Source organism: Cetorhinus maximus, chromosome 21 (genome assembly GCF_964194155.1).
Source record: "Cetorhinus maximus chromosome 21, sCetMax3.hap1.1, whole genome shotgun sequence".
NCBI classification, from domain to species: Eukaryota; Metazoa; Chordata; class Chondrichthyes; order Lamniformes; family Cetorhinidae; genus Cetorhinus; species Cetorhinus maximus.
This window is the reverse complement of record NC_135899.1, coordinates 36,863,322-36,884,729: the sequence shown is the minus strand read 5'-3', so window position 1 is coordinate 36,884,729 and position 21,408 is coordinate 36,863,322. Positions and strand designations below refer to the sequence as shown.

The 21,408-nt window shown below is 45.0% G+C and overlaps 3 protein-coding genes and 1 long non-coding RNA gene across 4 annotated transcripts in view; 2 read left to right on the top strand and 2 right to left on the bottom strand.

Annotated features, from left to right (window-relative positions):
* Positions 1–21,408, top strand: part of LOC144695222 (uncharacterized) — a 579,912-nt gene that overhangs the window by 321,768 nt on the left and 236,736 nt on the right. The window lies entirely within an intron of this gene.
* LOC144695213 (uncharacterized) overlaps positions 1–21,408 on the bottom strand; it is a 288,845-nt gene that overhangs the window by 52,812 nt on the left and 214,625 nt on the right. The gene's annotated exons all lie outside the window — the stretch shown is intronic.
* Positions 1–21,408, bottom strand: part of LOC144695293 (uncharacterized) — a 226,234-nt gene that overhangs the window by 165,079 nt on the left and 39,747 nt on the right. The gene's annotated exons all lie outside the window — the stretch shown is intronic.
* Positions 15,170–16,886, top strand: LOC144695273 (uncharacterized). The gene has a single exon (XM_078566189.1). It carries the CDS (start codon positions 15,550–15,552, stop codon positions 16,240–16,242), a length of 693 nt encoding a protein of 230 aa, XP_078422315.1. The 5' UTR covers positions 15,170–15,549; the 3' UTR covers positions 16,243–16,886.

Genomic DNA, 21,408 nt, shown 5'->3' with positions numbered 1-21,408 from the left:
CCCTCCCTGTCAGATCCTTCCTACACGCCAGGAGTCTCACCCCCTCTGCACGTTGCCCTCGAGGTGGCTGTGGTGGGGACAAGACCGTTGTTCATCTTCTGGTGGTTTGTGCCTTTGCAAAGGTCTGGAGAGAGATGCAGTGGTTTTTGTTGAGGTTGATCCCGAGCAGTTTTGTGACACAGGACTCTTTGCTCTACGGACTGTTCCCAGGGACACACACCGAGACAAACATCAGCTGCAGCTGGAGGATCATCAACTCAGTGAAAGATGCTCTTTGGTCTGCCCAAAACTTGTTGGACTTCCAGTGCAAAGAGTTGTCCCCAACTGAGCGTTGCAGAATGGCACATTCCAAGGTCCAGGACTACGTGCTGAGGGACGCACTGAAGCTTGGGGCAGCTGCCGCAAAGGCGCAATCGGGAAAGGTCCCTGTCTAAGACCTTTCTGCCATCGTACACCGAAGGGCTGGGAATTGTATAGACCCCCCCCATGCCGTATGACTCACAAGGAATGTATGTAGTGAATACTAAATGTATCATAATTGTATTGAAGCACCTCAGAGTGCGGACTTGAAACATTAACTCTGTTTCTCTCTCCACAGATGCTGCCAAACCTGCTGAGATTTTCCAGCATTTTCTGTTTATGTTTCAGATTTCCAGCGTCTGCAGTATTTTGCTTTTAAGTTAAAGGACAATGTTCGGAATTGACCCGGTCCTAAGAAAATGTCATTCCAACACTTACTGCCCTGAAGATTGTCACTTTGACATTTGCTTTACAGCAACTGATTTCAGTCCTGTCTGACATTCCTGGGACTTAATTTTAGCAAAGGTTTTGACAAGGTCCCATATAAACTTCCATGGGATCTGGGGGAATGTAGCAAGCTAGATACAAAAGTGGCTCAGTGGCAGGAAACAGAGGGTAATTGTTAACGGATGTTTTTGTGACTGAAAGGCTATTTCCAGTGGGGTTCCACAGGGCCCATTACCAGGTCCCCTGCTTTTTGTGGTATATATTAATTATTTGGACATAAACCTAGGGAGCACTCAGCGACCTCTCACACTGCTCCGTACATCACATTCCCGCCCTTACTAACCTCTCACACTGCTCCGTACATCACACTCACCAACAAACTTACCTCTCACACTGCTGCGTACATCACACTCCCATGCTCACAACCCTCTCACACTGTTCCGTGTGTCACACCACGGTACTCACCAAACTCTGACACTGCTCTGTACATCACACTCCCGTACTCACCAACCTCTCACACTGCTCCGTACATCACACTCCTGTACCCACCAACCTCTCACACTGCTCTGTACATCACACTCCCGTACTCACAAAGCTCTCACACTACTCCATATATCACACTCCCGTAAATCACACTCATGAATTTACCAACCTCTCACACTGTTCTGTACATCACACTCCCGTACTCACCAACCTCTCACACTGCTCCGTACATCACACTCCTGTACTCACCAACCTCTCACACTGCTCCGTACATCACACTCCTGTACTCACCAACCTCTCACACTGCTCCGTACATCACACTCCTGTACTCACCAACCTCTCACACTGCTCCGTACATCACACTCCCATACTCATCAACCTCTCACACTGCTCCGTACATCACACTCCCATACTCACCAACCTCTCACACTGCTCCATACATCACACTCCCGTACCCACCAACCTCTCACACTGCTCCGTACATCTCACACACATAAAAACTAACCTTTCACACTGCTGCATACATCACATACCCGTACATCACACTTCCATGCTCACAACCGTCTCACACTGCTCCGTACATCATACTCCCGTACTCACCAACCTCTCATACCGCTCCGTGTGTCACAGCACGGTAACTAATTGAGGTGTTTAAGATGATTAAACGGCTTGATAGAGTAGTTAGAGAGAAACTATTCCTCTGGTGGGAGAGTCCAGAACAAAGGGGCAGAGCATTAAAATTCAAGCTGGGCTGTTCAGGCTGATGTCAGCAAACACTTCTTCACAAAAAGGGCACTAGAAATCTGGAACTCTCTCCCCACAAAAATCTGTTCAGACTTGGGGTCAATTGAAAATTTCAAAACTGAGATTGATAGGTTTATTGTTAGACAAGGGGAGTAAGGGTAACAGAGCCAAGGCAGGTAGAAAGAGTTCAGGTATGGATCAGCCATGATCTAATTGAATATGTAACAGGCTCAAGGGATCACTCCAGTTCCTACATTCCTTAAATTCCTCTCGACTGCCCTCTCCACTCTCATCTCCAACAACAATTGGTCAATGTCGTCCTCTTAAACCTCCAGCTGAGCTTCCAACCCCAAACCCTCTCCATCAGAAAAATCACCTACTTCCCCCTCTGTAACATCACCACATTAGTCCATCTGCTGTTGAAATCCTCATCCATGCTGTTGTTGTTTCTAGACTAGACTTGACCATTCCAATGCTCTCCTGTCCAGCTCCCCATCTTCCACCCTCCATAAACTTCAGGTCAGCTGAAACTCTGCGGTCTCTATCCTAACTCACACACCTACCACCCCAGTGCTCGCTAACCTACACTGGTTCCCAGACCCCCAGTGCCTCCAATTTAAAATTTTCACTGTAAGTGATTTCTAATTTGGTTTAATTGTATAAATGTGGAGTGTGATTTCTACTTTTGTTCATATTAGATTAACTGGCAAACTAGGAATCTTTGCATAGTAAATTTTAGAAAGTTTATGAAAGAAACAATGTTGTTAACAAAGTGAGGAGAATGATTGTAGCTTCAGCCGGTTACACAGTCTGTTCAAGTGTAAGTCACATTCACCCTCTCAGCTCTCTGGTCTCAATCTCAAACCCACTTATGGACATTGACAGGTGGTTCACACTCTGGAGTCTCCACAATCTGACTCACGACAAAACCTCATGAAACCCCTCTTTTTAACCCCTGGACGACCATCACCCCATTTCAGAGTCAGGCTATTATTGTTCTATGAGTGGCACTACCTGTTGCTGGGTAAACTTGATTGCCTTTTATTTACATCTTTCCACGAGAAGCCATCTGGCCTCAGCATCTCAGACAGAAATACAATGGGGCTGCTTCACACTGTTCCTTTATCTGATTTTGAACAACTCTCTGTTCATTTAGATAAAAGCAAAAAACTGCGGATGCTGGAAATCCAAAACAAAAACAAAAATACCTGGAAAAACTCAGCAGGTCTGACAGCATCTGCGGAGAGGAATACAGAACATTCTGTTGAAGAGTCATACGGACTCGAAACGTTAACTGTATTCCTCTCCGCAGATGCTGTCAGACCTGCTGAGTTTTTCCAGGTATTTTTGTTTTTGTCTCTGTTCATTTAGCCAGATTCTACAAGGCCGTGATGTGCTGTCCCAGGGACCTTATTTCAACAAGATTCCCTTGTTTGAGCAGATTTGACAGAAACTGCACTTTCTTACACAGACACATATACATTGATTATACATTAACATGTAAATGAAAATGCAGTCTTTCTGATATGACTTTTGATTACACCGTTTCATCAATTATAACTGAATGAAGGTGCACTCATTACTTTTACAATCATTTATTCCATGACTGGCTGCAACAGAATACAGTAATTTGTTGAATAATTAATATGGGATACAAAATGACTTCCTCTGCCACATGTTAGTGTTAAAATGGCTTCCTTGTCCTTCTGGTTACTAAAGTGAATATAGTATAAAAATTGTCAAGCTGGACTAAAATCTAACTACTCCAGGCCGACCTACACATGTCACACTGGAAGGGTTTGTCTTTAATGTGGGTTCACTGATGTTTCAGGAGGTCCGACAACTGTGTGAAGACTTCATTACAGAACTCACACCGAGATGGTTTCTCCCCCGTGTGAGTGTGTTGATCATTCAGGAGATACACTAACTGTGTGAAAGCCTTGTCACACACCTCACACCTGAATGATTTCTCACCATCTTGGACCCTCTGGTACATCAGATATCGGAGGAGTGGGTGAAAGGCTTGTCACAAACACTGCACATGAAGAGTTTGTCTCCTGTGTAAATCCTTTGGTGACCCAGGAAGGTTGAAGATGTAAGAGAAGCTTCATCACAGACCTCACATCTGAAGCTTTACTCATCTTTATGGATCCTCTGATGGTGCAGGAGTTTGGAAGACCTTGAGAAAGATTTGTCACACATCTCACACATGAACAGTTTCTTATTCATATGAACCCTCTGATGTCTCAGGAGGCTTGAAAATGTCCTGAAAGCTTCATCGCAAACCAGACACAAAGAGTTTCTCCCCTGTGTGGATCTTGTGATGAAGCAGGAGGTTTGTTGACCTTGAGAAACATTTGTCACACACCTCACATGTGAATAGTTTCTCCCTTGTGTGAATGTGTTGGTGTACACGGAGATACAATGACTGTGAAAATGATTTGTCACACATTTTGCAGGTAAATGGTTTCTCCCCTGTGTGAATTCTCTGATGGAGGAATTTTGCTAAATCCAATAAAGATTTATCACAAACCTTGCACATGAAGGGTTTTTCCTGTAATGACTGATGCAGTTGGTACAGCTGAGCTATTTAAAAATCCCAGAGGGAAACTTTAAACAACTGTCATAACCTACCATTTTAAGTTATGTTTGAGGTGCGACTCTAAATTCAGGAATCAGCTGCCTTTTGATCTCACATTGCTTCTGCTCTGCACACTCAAAAACTACTGAAGTTATACCTACCACTGCCCATTAAATGTAAATTCTTATTGTATCACCAACTTCTGAACTGAACCTCTCTAACAATAAAACCCCTTTCATAGTACCAATTTTATTAGTAATATAAACATTTTGCTTGGTATCTGCTAGGTAGGTGTCAGTTTTCACCTCAGTTCTTGAATGTTCTATTCAAAAAATGAAAATGCACGCTCTCTCTCTTACATATCAAAACTAGTATACATCAAAGCACCCAGGCTTTAATCCAATTAAGACACACCCACAGACTAAACCTCTATTTTAAAAGGAAAATATTTTCCAAAATATTATATACATTAATGGCTTCATGACATTCCCCTGTGTGAATGCTTGGTGTGTGTGGACATTCGATGACTTCGAGAATGATTTGTCATACAACTCACACGTGAACGGTTTCTCCCTGGTGTGAACGCATTGGTGTACACGGACCTCTGCTGAATCTAAGAATGATTTGTTGTACACCTCACATGTGAATGGCTTAGCCCCTGTGTGGCCTGTCTGATGGACCAGGAGCCTTGAGAAACTTATGAAAACTTTATCACACAGCTCACACTTGAACAACTTCTCCCCAGTGTGAATGTGCCGGTGTCGAACGAGCGTTGATGACTGCGAAAATGATCTGTCACACACCTCCCACCTGAATGGTTTCTCTCCTGTGTGAATGCGCTGGTGTCTGCAGAAGGTCAATAAGTCAGAGAATGATTTATCTCACACGTCACAGGTGAATGGTTTCTCCCCTGTGTGAATGCGTTGGTGTCTGAGGAAGGTTGATAAATCAGAGAATGATTTATCACACACGTTGCAGGTGAATGGTTTCTCCCCTGTGTGAATCCTCTGGTGTGTCAGGAGACTGAAAGATTGAGTGAATGCCATCTCACAATACTCACACCTGAATAGTTTCTCCCCTGTGTGAATCATCTGGTGTCTCAGGAGACTCGTCAATGCCATGAAACTTTTATCACACATCTCACACTTGAAGGGTTTTTCTTCCATGTAGCTGTTCATGTGTTAACAGTGGTTGTAAATGATGCACATCGCTTGTTAGGAGATGTTACAAGCCTGTGGTGCCCCCCTCACACTTGAACAACCTCTCACATACAGGAATGAGTCAATATTTCATGAGGCCCAACCTTCTCTGTGTTGAGCAATGCTGCAAAGGGACTGGATGTCTTCCCACAGTTGTGTAATTGTTCCTTGGAAGATGGTCAGGATCAGTCTGCTGTGTCTATCCTCTCTGTATTCTCTGGTGTACAGGAAAAGGAAACATGAATTCCCTCAACCCCCTCTCCTTTGTTGAAGGGACTGACTCCTCAGTTAGAGACTGTTCCACAGTGAGTGCCAGTCTGCTATTCCCCTGTGTGGGGATCAGATACAAGTCCTTTCTTTTTCGTTATTTGACTGTCACACATCCTCTGTTCCAGCAGGGACACTGGATAATGACCAGGAGCAGACAACGTGGCTACTTTCTTTCTTCCACCCAGCCCCCACCCTCCCAGGCACTGTGAGGTTAATGGAAAAGACAGTCAGGCAGAGTGTAAACAGGCTATCAATTCACTTCACCTTGGCGTATGTGTTTAATAAATAAAAAAAATACTCAGGAGAACTGTTAAATCAATGGAGATTTTAAAATTTCTCCCCATGCATTTATGTGAAGAAAACATACTGAGCAGAAAGTGCTAGAAGCTGAGGAAAATATTGCTTCAGTGTAGCTGATTGAAGGGTTCTGGTTTATCCTAGGAAATTAGATACACTGCACTCGCTCAGACTGCACATCCCAAATTCAGCTATCAGCCACAGCACTGGGCAAAACTATCAAATCCAAGCCCAGGCTTTTGGGAAATGCCAAAGCCTTCAGGTAAAATCTTTAAAGATATTATTAAAAGACATTTTAATAAATATTTCTCCACGTATGGCAGCCAAATTGCTCTGGTGCTGGATTAATAATCCAGAGATTGAGAGTTCAAATCCAAACATGGAAAGTTGCACACATAGAATTACAGTGCAGAAACAGGCCATTCGGCCCAATTGGTCCATGCTGGTGTTTATGCTTCACACGAGCCTCCCTCACCTCTCTTCATCTCACCCTATTCGCATCAACTACTCCATGTTGTGAAGGTGAATTTAATAAATTTTGGAATTTGCAGAATTGAATTAAAATAAAAACATGAAAACTTTCAGATTGTCCTAAAAACCAAAATATTGTCCTTCAGGGAAGGGAACCTGCTCTAACTGCCTGGTCTGGTCTACGTGACTCCAGTCCCAAACAACATGGTTGACTCTGAGCTGCCCTCTGAAGTGGCTGAGCAAACAATGATAAACAATCACTACAAAGTCCAACAATAAGAGGAAAATCAGATAGATCCGGACAATCCTGACATTGTGTCAGAATAAGATTAAGCTGATTTCAGCCCAGTGAAATCTGTAAAGTCTCTCTTGCCAAGGTCTGAGGACAAGTACCCAGGTAAGGCGAGCTGCCCCACAGACTGGTCAAGTGGCAGTGATACTCACTGAATTGTATCAATCTGGAAACATCCCAGACTCCTCCGTCACCATCCCTGGGTATGTCCCATCCCACTGGCAGGTGGGGAAGTCTCAATATTGACTCCGTGGAGTCTCATGGCTTCAGGTCAAACAAATTAAAGAAAAACTACCACTCCCCTCCCAACTGATGAATGACTATTTCACCATGTTAATCATCACTAGGGAAGTAGACCAAGGACAGATCCCAAAACTAGGTATCCATGAGGTGCAGTGAGCCATCAGCAGCAGCAGGATTGTATTCCACCACAATCTCACAGCCCAGCACATCCCTCATTCCATGATTATCATCAACACACTAGATAGGCATTTCAGGAACAACATTGGGTATAGTTTGCAGTCCAGGCTAAACACTAAGAGTAGCAGGTAATAATGAGCTAAATAGCCCCACAACCAACAGATCTGGGTGAAGCTCTGTCGTCCTATCACCTCTTGTCGAGAATTGTGAACAACCAGTCCAGTAACAGGACAAGGAGGCTCCATTCTCAACCATGTTGGAGTCCAGCTCATGAGTGCAAGGCCTAAATGTTAAAGTATCTTCAGCTAAAAATAGTGAGTGGATGATCAAACCCAGCCTCCTCCTGAGATGCTGGGAGAACTCCCCTCCAGACCACTCAAATCCTCCCCACTATCGAGAAGGCTCAAGTCAGGAGTGTGATGGAATATTCACCACTCACATGGATGGGAACATCTACAACACTGAAGCGTCCCAACAGGATCAGGAACACAGCCGGTCCCCTAATCAGAGCCGCTACCATTAGACTCAATACCCACTCGCTCCACCACCAGGACACTATCCAGAGACCATACATCACAAGAATCTTCCTTCACTCACTGGATATTCAGTCCTGCACATTATTATGGATATTATGGGATACAATCTGTATAAACTCCGCTCCTTCACATAGGATAGTCAAACTGCCTGAACATTAGTGTGGATATTATGTGATGTAATTGTTATAAATTCTGATCCTTCACTCACTGGGGATGTGGGCTTCGCTGGCTGGACCAGCATTTATTGTCCATCCCTAGTTGCCCTTGAGAAGCTGGTGGTGAGCTGCCTTCTTGAACTGCTGCAGTCCATGTGATGTAGGTACACCCACAGTGCTGTTAGGGAGGGAGCTCCAGGATTTTCACCCAGCAACAAACACATCCGAGGCTACACATCCCACACTGATGTTGTCAGTTTGAAAGCCTCCGAGGATGAAGAATGTTATTCCCACACTAGAAATCTCTGTCAAACATTTACCGGGGGAACTGAGACAGCAGCTGCAATAAGTGAGGTTTTATTCAGATGGGACAATGACAAGTTTAAATCCCCACCTGATCTGCTGCTCAAAGTCGCCTCCGTTTCACCGGTCAGTTTCCCAAATTTCAGGAAACTCTTGTTACTCCAGAGATATTTGGATTGGCTGTGAGAGACGTCAATCAGAGAGCCCCACCCACTCTGCCCATTCCCTCCCCTTCCTGTTCCACAGCTGCTTCACTTCCTGTAGGGACTCAAAACCAACTCAGGACATGGTGAGTGAACGAACACAATTTATAATTATTACATCACATAATATCCACACTAATCTTCAGGCAGCCTGACTATCCTGTGGGGAATCAGCTGTGGAAATGCCCCTTATGCTGTGTGAGAACATCCAGCTGAGAGAGCTGTTTACTCGGTGCTTTGTGCTGAACTGTTTGCCTGGAGCTGTGTGTTGGATATTGAGTGTGTTTATTGGAAGCATTTCCCTTCTGATTTACAGGCTGACTTTTGTTGATGGCTCATTACTGAATATGAGAAGGTGAGGTGTAATTATCTGGGAGGTGCAGAGTGTCTGATGATTCTTACTGATTTCCTATTGTTGAGTTCTGTGTGTGTGTGTTGGGAGCTGGTTATTATCCTGTGGACTGTGAATGGTCAGTTCTGTCTGTGTGTTGGGATCTGGATGTTTCCTGTCTTTTCAAATCCCTCAGAGACCTTCCACCCTCCCTATCTCTGTAACCTCTCAGAAAAGAACAAAAAAACATATTTATATAGAGCCATTCCAGACCACCAGATGCCCCAAAGCGCTTAAACAGCTAATGAAGTACTTTTGAAGTGTGGTCACTGTTGTAATGTAGGAAATGTGGCAGCCAATGTGCGCACTGAAAGCTCCCACAAACAGTAATGTGATAATGACAAGATAATTTGTTTTTTAGTGGTGTTGGCTGAGGGACTAATGTTAGTCAGGACATCAGGGAGAACTCCCCTGTTCTTCTTCAAAATAGTGCCATGGGATCTTTTACACCCACCTTAGAGAGAGCAGAAGGGGCCTCATTTGAGATCTCATCTGAAAGACGGCACCTCCGACAGTGCAGCACTGCCACACTCCTTTTGTGCTGTACTATTCTATGATCCTGTATGATTCTATGAAGAATTCTCCATTACCATCCCTGGCTCTCACTGTCACTTCCCACTGGAACGGGAACACTGTGAATAGGAAGAGGTGCAAGCTCCACTCACAGGAGAGACCAGTGACGTCCTGCCTCAGCTCATCTGCTGCTGAAACCCTCATCCAGACCTTTGTAGGGTCTAGAATCAACTATCTCAATGCTCTCCTGGCTGCTCTCACATCTTGCACTGTAAACTTGAGCTCCTCCAAAACTCTGCTGCCCACGTCCGAACTGACACCAAGACCCATTCCCCAATCACCCTTGTGCTCACTGATCTACATTGGCTCCTGCTCAAGCAACACCTCAATTTTAAAATTCTCATCCTTGTTTTCAAATCCTTCCATGGCCTTTCTCCTCCCTATCTCTGTCATTTCCTCCAGTCTTACAACCCTCCAGATACCTGCGCTCCTCTCATTCCAACCTCCTTAGCATCCCTGATATTAATCACTCTGCCATTGATGGCTGTGTTTTCAGCTGCCTGGTTCCTAAACCCTGGAATTCTCTCCCTAAACCTCTCCATGTCTCTACCTATCTCTCCTCCTGTAAGACGCTCCTTAAAATCTGCCTCTTTAACCACATTTTGGGTCATATGAACTAATATTACCTGATGTGCCTCAGTGTCAAATCATGTTAACACTCTTTCCAGCACCTTGGGACAATTAACTACTTTAAAGGTACTATATAAATTCAATTTGTTGATGTATATTGCTGTTGTATTTTCCTTAGCTTCCAGCACTTCCTGTCCAGTGTGTTTTCTTCAAATAATTTTGGAAAGATATACAAATAGTCGTTTGGTTGTCTGGAACTTGAGTATTGCTGAAAAAGAGACATGTCTAAGCTTCTCATCTTTCACTACTCGGGACACTTGCAAGAAGATCAATATAAGAGGAAGACAACAATTTATACTTTGTGAAGAGAGTGCAGATTGGTTGGCAAGTGGCATTGCCATGGAGAATGCACCACTGATGATGACTGACAGTTAACTGCCAAGCATTATTTGAATTTTAAACCAGGCAGCTTGACCTTGATTGGTCAAAGCATTACCCTGAGGAATGAGTCAGTGACTGGCTGTCACTTATTTTCTATAGCTGAAACAGGCACTATGCATGTACACGTTCTTTCTGTCTGCAAAGAACAGGGCCCTGTGCACTAATATATGTAGCTTCCGGTACACGCAAATACGCCACACTGTGAGCCCGACTGACAATCTTAAATTGATTGTCAGCATAATTCTTACATTGAGGATTATTCAGCAAATGTTATCCAATCGCGGAATCATATTTAATGTTGGACACTGTGTTTTGAGTTTTGCAAGCACAGGCTGGTTGGGTACGGTCTATATCCTGCCCATTGCAAACAGCAGCTGGGACAATCCGCCAACCTTTGGCACATGCGGCCTGTATACCTAGCATCACACTAGCACTGAAATTCTTATACCACATTACTCATTTGTGTGATAGGCAGAATGTCTTTTTGGCTTGACGGCATCATCTTGTTAGTGGAGAATACCACTCGTGTTGCTACTGCATAGTAGCAGTACGAGACAGCCAGCTTCACCTGTTGCTCAAACTTTTGAGATACCTTGCCCTTCCAGGGTAATCTGCGGTAGACTGGGCACTTTTCAGGGCTGAAAGTGATAGCCTTAGGCCCGTTCATGAGTTTGCGCGACGTACAGCACGAAATGATCTGATCAGTGTAGCCATGATCCTGCAGGATGCCTTTGATGCATCCTATTTCAGCATCAAGCTTGCATGGTGAGCAATTGCGATGTAGTAACAACACCAATGGTATTTGCCACTAACTGGATGCTGCCGTCAAGCCAAAAAGATGGACTGCTAGTCACACAAATGAGTAATGTGGTATATGGATTTCAGTGCCAGTATAATGCTAGGTATGCAGGCCACATGTCCCAAAGGTTGGTGGATTGTATCAAACAGCATGTCCCAGCTGCTGTTCGCAATGGGCAGGATACAGACCGCACCCAACCAGCCTGTGCTTGCAAAACTCAAAACACAGTGTCCAACATTAGATATGATTCCGCGATTGGATAACATTTGCTGAATAATCCTCAATGTGCTAAGAATTATGCTGACAACCAATTTAAGATTGTCAGTTGGGCTCACAATGTGGTGCATTTGCATGTACTGGAAGCTACATATATTAATACACAGGGCCCTGTTCTTTACAGACAGAAAGAACATGTATACACGTTTCAGCTAAAGAAAATAAGTGCCAGCCATTTGCTGACTCATTCCTCAGGGTAATGCCTTGACCAATCAGCATCAAGCTGCCTGGTTTAAATTTCAAACAATGCTTGGCAGTTAACGGTCAGTCACCATCACTGATGCATTCTCCAAGGCAACGCCACTTGCCAACCAATCAGCACTCTCTTCACATACAGTTTAAATTGTTGTTTTTTTCCTCTTATATTGGTTTCTTGTGAGTGTCCTGATGAGTGCAAGATGACAAGCTTAGACATGTCTCTTTTTTTCAGCAATACTCAAGTGAGGTTTTATTCAGATGGGACAATGAAAAGTTTAAATCCCCACCTGATCTGCTGCTCAAAGTCGCCTCCATTTCACCGGTCAGTTTCAGAAGCTTCAGGAAACTCATGTTACTCCAGAAATATTTGGATTGGCTGTGAGAGTCGTCAATCAGAGAGCCCACCCACTCTGCCCATTCTCTCCTCTTCCACAGCTGGTTTCACTTCCTGTAGAGACTGAAAACCAAGTGAGGAGACGGTGAGTGAAGGAACAAAATTCGTATAGATAGTATCCTACCCTGAGTTTTGTTGATGGATGATTACTGAAGATGAGATGGTGAGGTGATTCTTACTGATTTGTGTGAGGGTGTATGTGCGTGTGCGCATGTGTGTGTGTGTCGCCCTTGCAGGTTATTATCCTGTGGACTGTGAATGGTCAGTTCTGTTGGTTCCCAATCCCCCATCTCTTACATTCTTGTTAAAAAAAAAGAAATATTTACACAGAGCCTTTCACAAGTACCAGATTCCCAAAGAACTTTACAGCCAATGATGTACTTATGAAGAATGGCCACTCGTAATGTAGGAAAGATGGCAGCAGTGTGTGCACAGTAAGCTCCCACAAACAGCAATGTGATACTGACCAGATAATTGTTTTTTAGTGGGTGTTCATTGAGGGATCACCAGGGATAACTTCCCTGTCCTTCTTCACAATAGTACCACAGGATCCTTCACACCCACCTGAGAGAGCAGAAGCCTCTGTTTAACATCCCATCTGAAAGACGGCACCTCTGACAGTGCAGCACCCCCTCACTACTGCCATGGAGTGTCAGCCTCAGGGTTCAAGACCTGGAGTGGGACTTGAACCCACAACCTTCTGACTCAGAGGTGAGAGTGTTACCTCCTGAGCCAAGGTTGACAATGAACTCAGCCTTACGACCCTCTAAGATCTCTGCACTCCTCCAATTTTGATCTCTTGAGCATCCCCAATTTTAATCATTCCATCATTGGTGGCTATGCCTTCGGCTGCCTGGGCCTGAAGCTCTGGAATTCCCTCTCTAAACCTCTCCGTCTCTCTACCTCTCTTTCTCCTGTAAGACACTCCTTAAAATCTTCCTCTTTAACCATGTTTTTGGTCATATGTACTAATATTAACTTCTGTGCCTCAGTGTCAAACATTATAAACATTCTTGCAAAGCACCTTTGGATATTGTTGTTATTGTCTATTGATGTGTAAAAAGTCAGAAAGTGACTGGGTGTTCAGTAGGAGCAGCGTAATTCCCCTCATGGTTCACTATCCTACCGACCCTCACTGTGAAGCTGTCTCCCAGTGAGGGGGCAGACTCATTGTAAAGGGAGATTGAGTTATAACCTAAAGCTGGCAGCAGAGCAGGGTAGGAATGGCTGCACACTAGTTCAAACTCAGTGTATCAAGGAGCACTAAAGGATGCACCTTCAGACTGCAGTCCCCTCCCTGCATGGATGGGGAGGGGGTTGGGGTTGGGGTTGGGGATGAGGGCAGTTCCTGATCTCAGCTCAGATAGACAGGAAGCAATGGGCAGACAGGCAAGTGGCAGAGAGGGAGCCAATGCTGCTTCTGACATGTCTATCCACCGGTTTGGTGATAATCATGGAATGAGGGCTGTGCCGAGCTGTGAGATTGTGGTGGAATACAATCCTGCTGCTGCTGATGGCTCACTGCACCTCATGGATACTCAGTTTTGGAACGGTCCTTGGTCTACTTCCCTAGTGATGATTAACATGGTGAAATACTCATTCATCAGTTGGGAGGGGAGATGTAGTATTCCTTGAACTTATTTGACCTGAAGCCATGAGACTCCATGGAGTCAAAATTGAGACTTCCCCACCTGCCAGTGGGATGGGATATACCCAGGGATGGTGACGGAGGAGTCTGGGATGTTTCCAGGTTGATACGATTCAGTGAGTATCACTGCCACTTGACCAGTCTGTGGGGCAGCTCTCCTCACTTGGGTACTTGTTCTCAGACCTTGTTAAGAGAGACTTTACAGATTTCACTGGGCTGAGATCACTTTAATCTTATTCTGACACAATGCCAGGATTGTCCAGATCTATCTGATTTTCCTCTTATTACTAAACTTTGTAGTGATTGTTTATCATTATTTGCTCAGCCACTTCAGAGGGCAGTTCAGAGTCAACCATGTTGTGTGGGACTGGAGTGACATATAGACCAGACCAGGTAGTTGTAGCAGGTTCCCTTCCCTGAAGGACAATATTTGGGTTTTTAGGACAATATCTTCTTTGAAGATTTTACCTGAAGGCCACACCCTTTCCCAAAAGCCTGGGCTTGGATTTGATAGTTTTGCCCAGTGATGTGGCTGATAGCTGAATTTGGGATGTGCAGTCTGAGTGAGTGCAGTGTATCTAATTTCCCAGGATAAACCAGAACCCTTCAATCAGCTACACTGAAGCAATATTTTCCTTAGCTTTTAGCACCTCCTGTCCAGTATGTTTTCTTCAAATAATTGTGGAAAACAAGGGGAGAAATTTCGAAATCTCCAAAGAATTAGCATTTCCCCTGAGTGATTTTAATGTTAAACACATACTCTCAGGGTCAAAGTGGTCTTTGCCAGCACGACTCAAGCCCATAGTGAATTTATAGCCCATTTTACACTCCGCTCGACTGTCTTTTCCATTTTCCTCACGGTGCCTGGGAAGATGGGGGTCTGGGCAGAGGAAAGAAAGTAGCCACGTTGTCTGCTCCTGGTCACTATCCAGTGTCCCTGCTGGAAACAGAGGGTGTGTGACAATCAAGTGAGGAAAAAGAAAGGACTTGCATCTGATCCCCCACACAGGGGAATAGCAGACTAACACTCACTGTCCAACAGTCTCTATCTGAGGAGTCAGCCCCTTCAGCAAAGGAGGAGAGGGAGTTAGAGGAAATCATGTTTCCATTTCCTGTTTTACAGAAGGATTGCACCTTACTACACCAGAGAATACAGAGAGATAGACGCCGCAGATAAATCCTGACCATCACCCAAGGAACAACTGCACAACTGTGGGAAGACAACCAGTCCCTTCACAGCATTGCTCAACACAGAGAAGGTTGGGCAGTGAAACCATCACCTGGAAATCAGTCAGGTCGGGGAGCTTTGACATATCATCAGATCTGAAACTGGTCAGTGGTGAGGAACCTTCGATCAGAACCAACCTTTCTGAAGGTTCGGCTGTGAGTGATCGGTCAGGGTGAGGCTGGGAAGAAGTGTGAGTGTGTTCCAAGTGCAGTGAGAGCTTCAAACATTCATCGAACCTCATGACCCACTGACTCATTCCTACAGGTGAGAGGCTGAGGATACAAGTGTGAGGAGGGCTCCATAGGCTCATAAGATCTCCTAACATGCAACATGCATCTTGCATCTGTTAAAACTGTGCAACTGCTAAACAAAGGCAGCCACATGGAAGAGAAACCATTCAAATGTGAGGTATGTGACAAATCATTCTCGCAGTCGTCGATCCTTCGTGTACACCAACGCTTTCACACGGGGGAGAAGCTGTACACCTGTGAGGTGTGTGGCAAAGCCTTCACACAGTCATCGAGCCTCCTGGTCCATCAGAAAATCCACACAGGTGAGAAACCCTTTAAGTGTGAGGTTTGTGATAAAGCTTTTGCAACATCTACGAGGCTCCTTACACACCAGAGGATTCACACAGGGGAGAAACCCTTCCGGTGTGAGATTTGTGAGAAGGCTTTCACGCAGTCCTCTGATCTCCTGACACACCAGAGGATTCACACTGGGGAGAGACCCTTCAAGTGTAACGTGTGTGACCGAGCGTTCACACAGTCATCGACCCTCGTGGAACACCGACGCATTCACACGGGGGAGAAACCACTCGTATGCGAAGTGTGCGACAAATCATTCTCTCGGTCATGGACCCTCCGCCAACACCAACGCCTTCACACTGGGGAGAAACCATTCACCTGTGAGGTGTGTAAAAAAGGCTTTGCACAATTATCAGGTCTGTTATATCACCGGCGCGTTCACCTAAGGGAAAATCCATTCAAACATGAGATGTGTGACCAAGCGTTAACACAGTAAACGACACTGATGAAACAGTAACGCATTCACACTAAGTTAAAGCTGTTTAAGTGTGAAACCTGTTCACAAGGTCGACATCCTCCCTGATAAACAAGACAATTCACACAGGGGAGTAACCCTTCAATGGTGAGATTTATGATAAAGTTCACCTGAAGACTTCAAAACTCCTGGGACATGAGCGGATCCACACTGGAGAGAAACCTTTCAGGTGCGAAGTGTGTGAAGGCTTTCACACAATCAGTGTATCTCCTGATCCATCAATGCACTCACACGGGGGAGAAGCCCCATCAGTGTGAGTTCTGCAATTAAGCCTTCACACTGTTGTTGTACCTCCTGGGATATCAACTAAACTGCACAGGAGACAAACCCTTGTAATGTGCCAGAATCATTTCATCCACTCCTCTCTCGCCATACACCAATGTCTCCACATGGGATAGACACCCTCCCAGAGAGACGCCTGGCACAGCGGATTTGCTTGCTCCTCCTCCTCTCTCTCGAACAGCAGCATTGTACGGGCTAAGAGCCATTACGTGTGCTCCATGTAGACACAGAGTTTCAGACAGCTGTCTGAGATTTGGCAGTGAATCATCTCTCTCTCAAATGTCAGTAAGCTCTCCAACCTCCAACCAGAGACACTTTGTAGATTCCACCTCATTCCCAACACACTGCCCGGTTGTCCCTCTGTGGATAGTATATGGTTAACCTTTCTGACCTGCCAGTACAGCCCTATGTAAGCAGTTATATCAGTAACTAGCTCTGTATCTCTTTCTGTTTTCAGGATTGGTGAGAATCTGTAACCTTTCTGCTGAGGCATTAACAGGTCTGAGCATCTCTCCAGACCTCACCAATCCACATGAGGAGGGAGCTGATCAAAAGCTGACAGCCTCTGGTAACTGAGGCCGTGTACACGTAAACTGCACACTGTCCAGTGTAGGACCACCACAAGTGATTGACAGACTGTAACTCTGGCATGGAGCAGTTCAATTCCTCCACGTGTTGGACGGGCAGTTTGACCCTCAGCTACAATTGGGAGAAGTGAATGGTTCCTGCACTACAATCATTGAACATGGAATGATACAGCACAGGAGGCCATTCAGGCTATCATGTGTGTGCTGGCTCTCTGAAAGAGCAATCCAATTAGTCTCACTCTTTCCCAAAGCCATGCAAATGTTTCCTCTTCAAGTGTTTATCCAACTCCCTTTTGAAAGTTCCTATTGAATCCTTTTCAGGCAGTGTATTCCCGACCACAATAGCTGTCTCTGTAAAAATTTCCTTATCTCACCTCTGGTCCTTTTGCTAAGTACCTTAATCTGTCCCCTTTGGTTACTGATCCTTCTGTCTCTGGAAATGGTCTCTCCTTATTTACACCAGGGCTCAAAGTCATTTCTTTTCGAGGTCTCTTTTTGGGATTTTCTCAGGGGCTATTTTTTGATTAGGGTGTGGCGGTGCGGCAGGGGGAGCTACATATTGGCTTTCAGGAGCTCCTCCCTGGTAAAGCAAATTGAAAGATTTAAGTTCAAAACCAAACTGTTTTTGATGCAGGGATTTGTAAACTCGCTCTACACGTCCATTCAAGGATATGAAAGAAATGAGAGAGTCGGTGCTGGACAGGCGGCCAAGAATCCAACAACTAAGCAGTTTTCCTTCATTCACCTTCTCACCACGCGCCCCCCCCCCACCACCCCATCGTCCTCCTCCAGTGGCTGATATTAAAGCAAACTCAAGGCCTGGAAGCTCTGACTCTTCTGGATCGACTGGAATCCCAACTTTTTTTGCACATCAAAACTTTTTATTAAAACAAGAAAATACACGCACAATGACAGCCAATAAAAGCTTGTATACAGACAGACACTTCTGTAGCAGAGACAGTTGCACAGAAAAAACTGGATTTCATCCACAATATTTTTTCTTCCTCTTATTCACAAACTAATTTATTGGACAAATATAAAAGAGGAAGAAAGTCATGGAAAGGTTTTAACTTTTTTCTTTGGTTATTGTTCTTCCAGCAGTTGTTTGTGAACTTGAAAGCCAGGTCCAAGAGAAGAACTTTAGAAGGAAAAATAAAGAACATTTTATAAAAAAAAGAGTTGGGAAATCATATACACAGATAAATAAAATAAACTGAAGTGTGAAAATGAGAAATGTTGTCTGTTTTCCACAGCCTCTCTCTCTTTTACCCAGAGCGTCTCCTCCTCCCGCCAATCCCCTTCTCCTTCCTCAGTGTCTCTTTCCTCTCTCTCTCCCCTTCCCTCTCACATTCCCTCATACTCACTCACTCACACTCTCTCTCTCTCTCTCTCCCTCCCCCTCCCTCCCTCTCACATTCTCTCTCTCCCGGTCACATTCCCCCTCTTTCAGGGGAGGTGCTGGCACTGGACCAGTATTCCAGAGACTCAGGTTAATGCTCTGGGGACCTGTATTCAAATCCCACCATGGCAAATGATGGAATTTGAATTCAATAAAAACCTGGAATTAAAAATCTGATGATGACCATGAAACCCATTGCCTATTGTTGTTAAAACCCATCTGATTCACTAATGTTCACTCAGGAAATCTGCTGTCCTTACCAGGTCTGGTCTACATGTGACTCCAGACCCACAGCAATGTGGTTGACTCTTAAAATGCTGAGGACTCATAAAATGCTGGCCTAACCAGCAATGCCCACATCCCATGAATGAATAAAAGAAAAATCACAGTTTCAGCTGGAGCTGCATTGGATCCTCCACCATCTTGTCCTCCTCCAGATGTGCCGATGGTGGTATCTCGATCCCAATTCTATTTTCTATTGAAATAGGAGGGTTGTTGTAACTGGCAGAGGGGTTAGGATGGGAAAGGGAGTGTTTATTTATAAATAATTTTTAAAAGACTCACCTCAGTGCATCCTCGCCGGCTGCTGCCAGAAACAGCCCCCTCCCCCCGTCAATAAAAATCACACAACTCAAAAAGGATTTTAAAAAATAAATAATTCCAAAGGGAGGGAAAGAAGTGTCAACTATCCATTGACTCCTGAATATGAGGTTCTGCTCCAAAGTGAATTGTTTACATCTTTTTCTCTTTTCAACCCACGGTTTTTTTTTGTTTAATTCTTACCCCAAACATAAATTCTGTTTCTCCCCTGCTCCAGCTCCTCCAATCAGATTCTGTCTCTCCCGTGCTCCAGCAGATCCAATCACAGATTCTGTCTCGCCCATGCTCCAGCGCCTCCAATCACAGATTCCATCTCTCCCGTGCTCCAGCTCCTCCAATCACAGATTCTGTCTCTCTCGTGCTCCAGCTCCTCCAATCTCAGATTCTGTCTCTCCCGTGCTCCAGCTCCTCCACTCACAGATTCTGTCTCTCTCGTGCTCCAGCTCCTCCAATCTCAGATTCTGTCTCTCCCGTGTTCCAGCTCCTCCAATCACAGATTCTGTCTCTCTCGGGCTCCAGCTCCTCCAATCTCAGATTCTGTCTCTCTCATGCTCCAGCTCCTCCAATCACAGATTCCATCTCTCCTGTGCTCCAGCTCCTCCAATCACAGATTCCATCTATCCCGTGCTCCAGCTCCTCCAATCACAGATATTGCACCCTAACCCTTTACTAAATTCTTTGTTACTGCCTTTGGTTCTTTGAAGTTGTCTGTGATATTTCAAGGGCAAAAGCACTGCTGCACTCTTGTGTTTTCAACCCTACTCCCCACTTTAAGCAAAAACCCAAACATCCTCAATCCCACTGATTTAAGTACAACCATCTGAAAATCCCCAGTATTGAGGGAGGGATGTATTGTCAGAGGGATGGCACTGAGGAAGCGCTGCGCTGTCAGAGGGGTGGCACTGAGGGAGGGTTGCACTGTCAGAGGGATGGCTACACTGTTAGAGGGATGGCACTAAGGGAGGGCTGCATTGTCAGAGGGATGCCACTGGGGGAGGAGCTAGAGTGCAGGACACCACCATCTATATCAAACACATTAGATAGTGAGTGATGGAGCAGAATTTTGACAAACTGTGTCCCATAATGACTACACTAATGCTCTGGACTGAATATCCAGTGAGTGAATTGCAGAGTTTATAGAGATTGTATCCCATAATATCAACTTTAATATCCAGTGTGAAGGAATATTCTTGTGATGTAATGTTGCTGGATAATGTACTTTTTATTCTTTCATGTGATGTGGGCGTGACTGGCAAGGCCAGCATTTGTTACACATCCCTAATTGCCCTTGAACTGAGTGCTCTGCTGGGCCATTTCAGAGGGCAATTAAGAATCAACCACATTGCTGTGGGTCTGGAGTCACATATAGGCCAACCCAGGAAGGGCAACAGATTTCCTTCCCAAAGGGGAAAGGCATTCGTGAATCCGATCAGTTTTGACAACAATCGATGGCAGTTTCATGGTCACCATTACTGAGACTAGCTTTAACTTAGATTATTAATTGAATTGCAATTCCACCAGCTGCCATAGTGGGATTTGAGCTCATGTCCCCAGAGCATTAGCATGGACTTCTGGATTACTAGTCCAGTGACAATACACTATTCCACCTTCTCCTCCCACTGGCGGTGGAGGGAGTGGGTTTTGAGTCCAATGGTAGCGGCTCTGATTAGCTGACCGGCTGTGTTCCTGATCCTGTCGGGAGTCTTCAGTGTTGTAGATGTTCCCATCCGTGTGAGTGGTGGATATTCCATCACACTCCTGACTTGAGCCTTCTCGATAGTGGGGAGGATTTGAGGGGTCTGGAGGGGAGTTCTCCCAGCATCTCAGGAGGAGTCCGGGTTTGATCATCCACTCGCTATTTTTAGCTGAAGACTCTTTAACATTGTGTCTTACACTCGTGTGCTGGGCTCCAACATGTTTGAGAATGGAGGTGTTCATGGAGCCACCATCTCCTGTTACTTGACAGCTTGTCCACAATTCTCGACAAGATGTGGTTGGACTAGAGAGCTTTCCTCTGATCTATTTGTTCTGGGGCTGTTTAGCTGTTTCTTTTCTGCTACTCAGTGTTTAGCCTGCATGTCAGCCTTCTGTAGTACCTTCGGTTTAAACCTGGACTGTAAAAGTATACCCAGTGCTGCTTCTGACACACACTGTAATTCTATGTATGAACTTTCCATGGTTTGATTTGAGCTCTCAAACACTGGGTTGTTCATCCAGCACCATAGCAATTTGGCTGTCATAGCTGGAGGCACATTTATT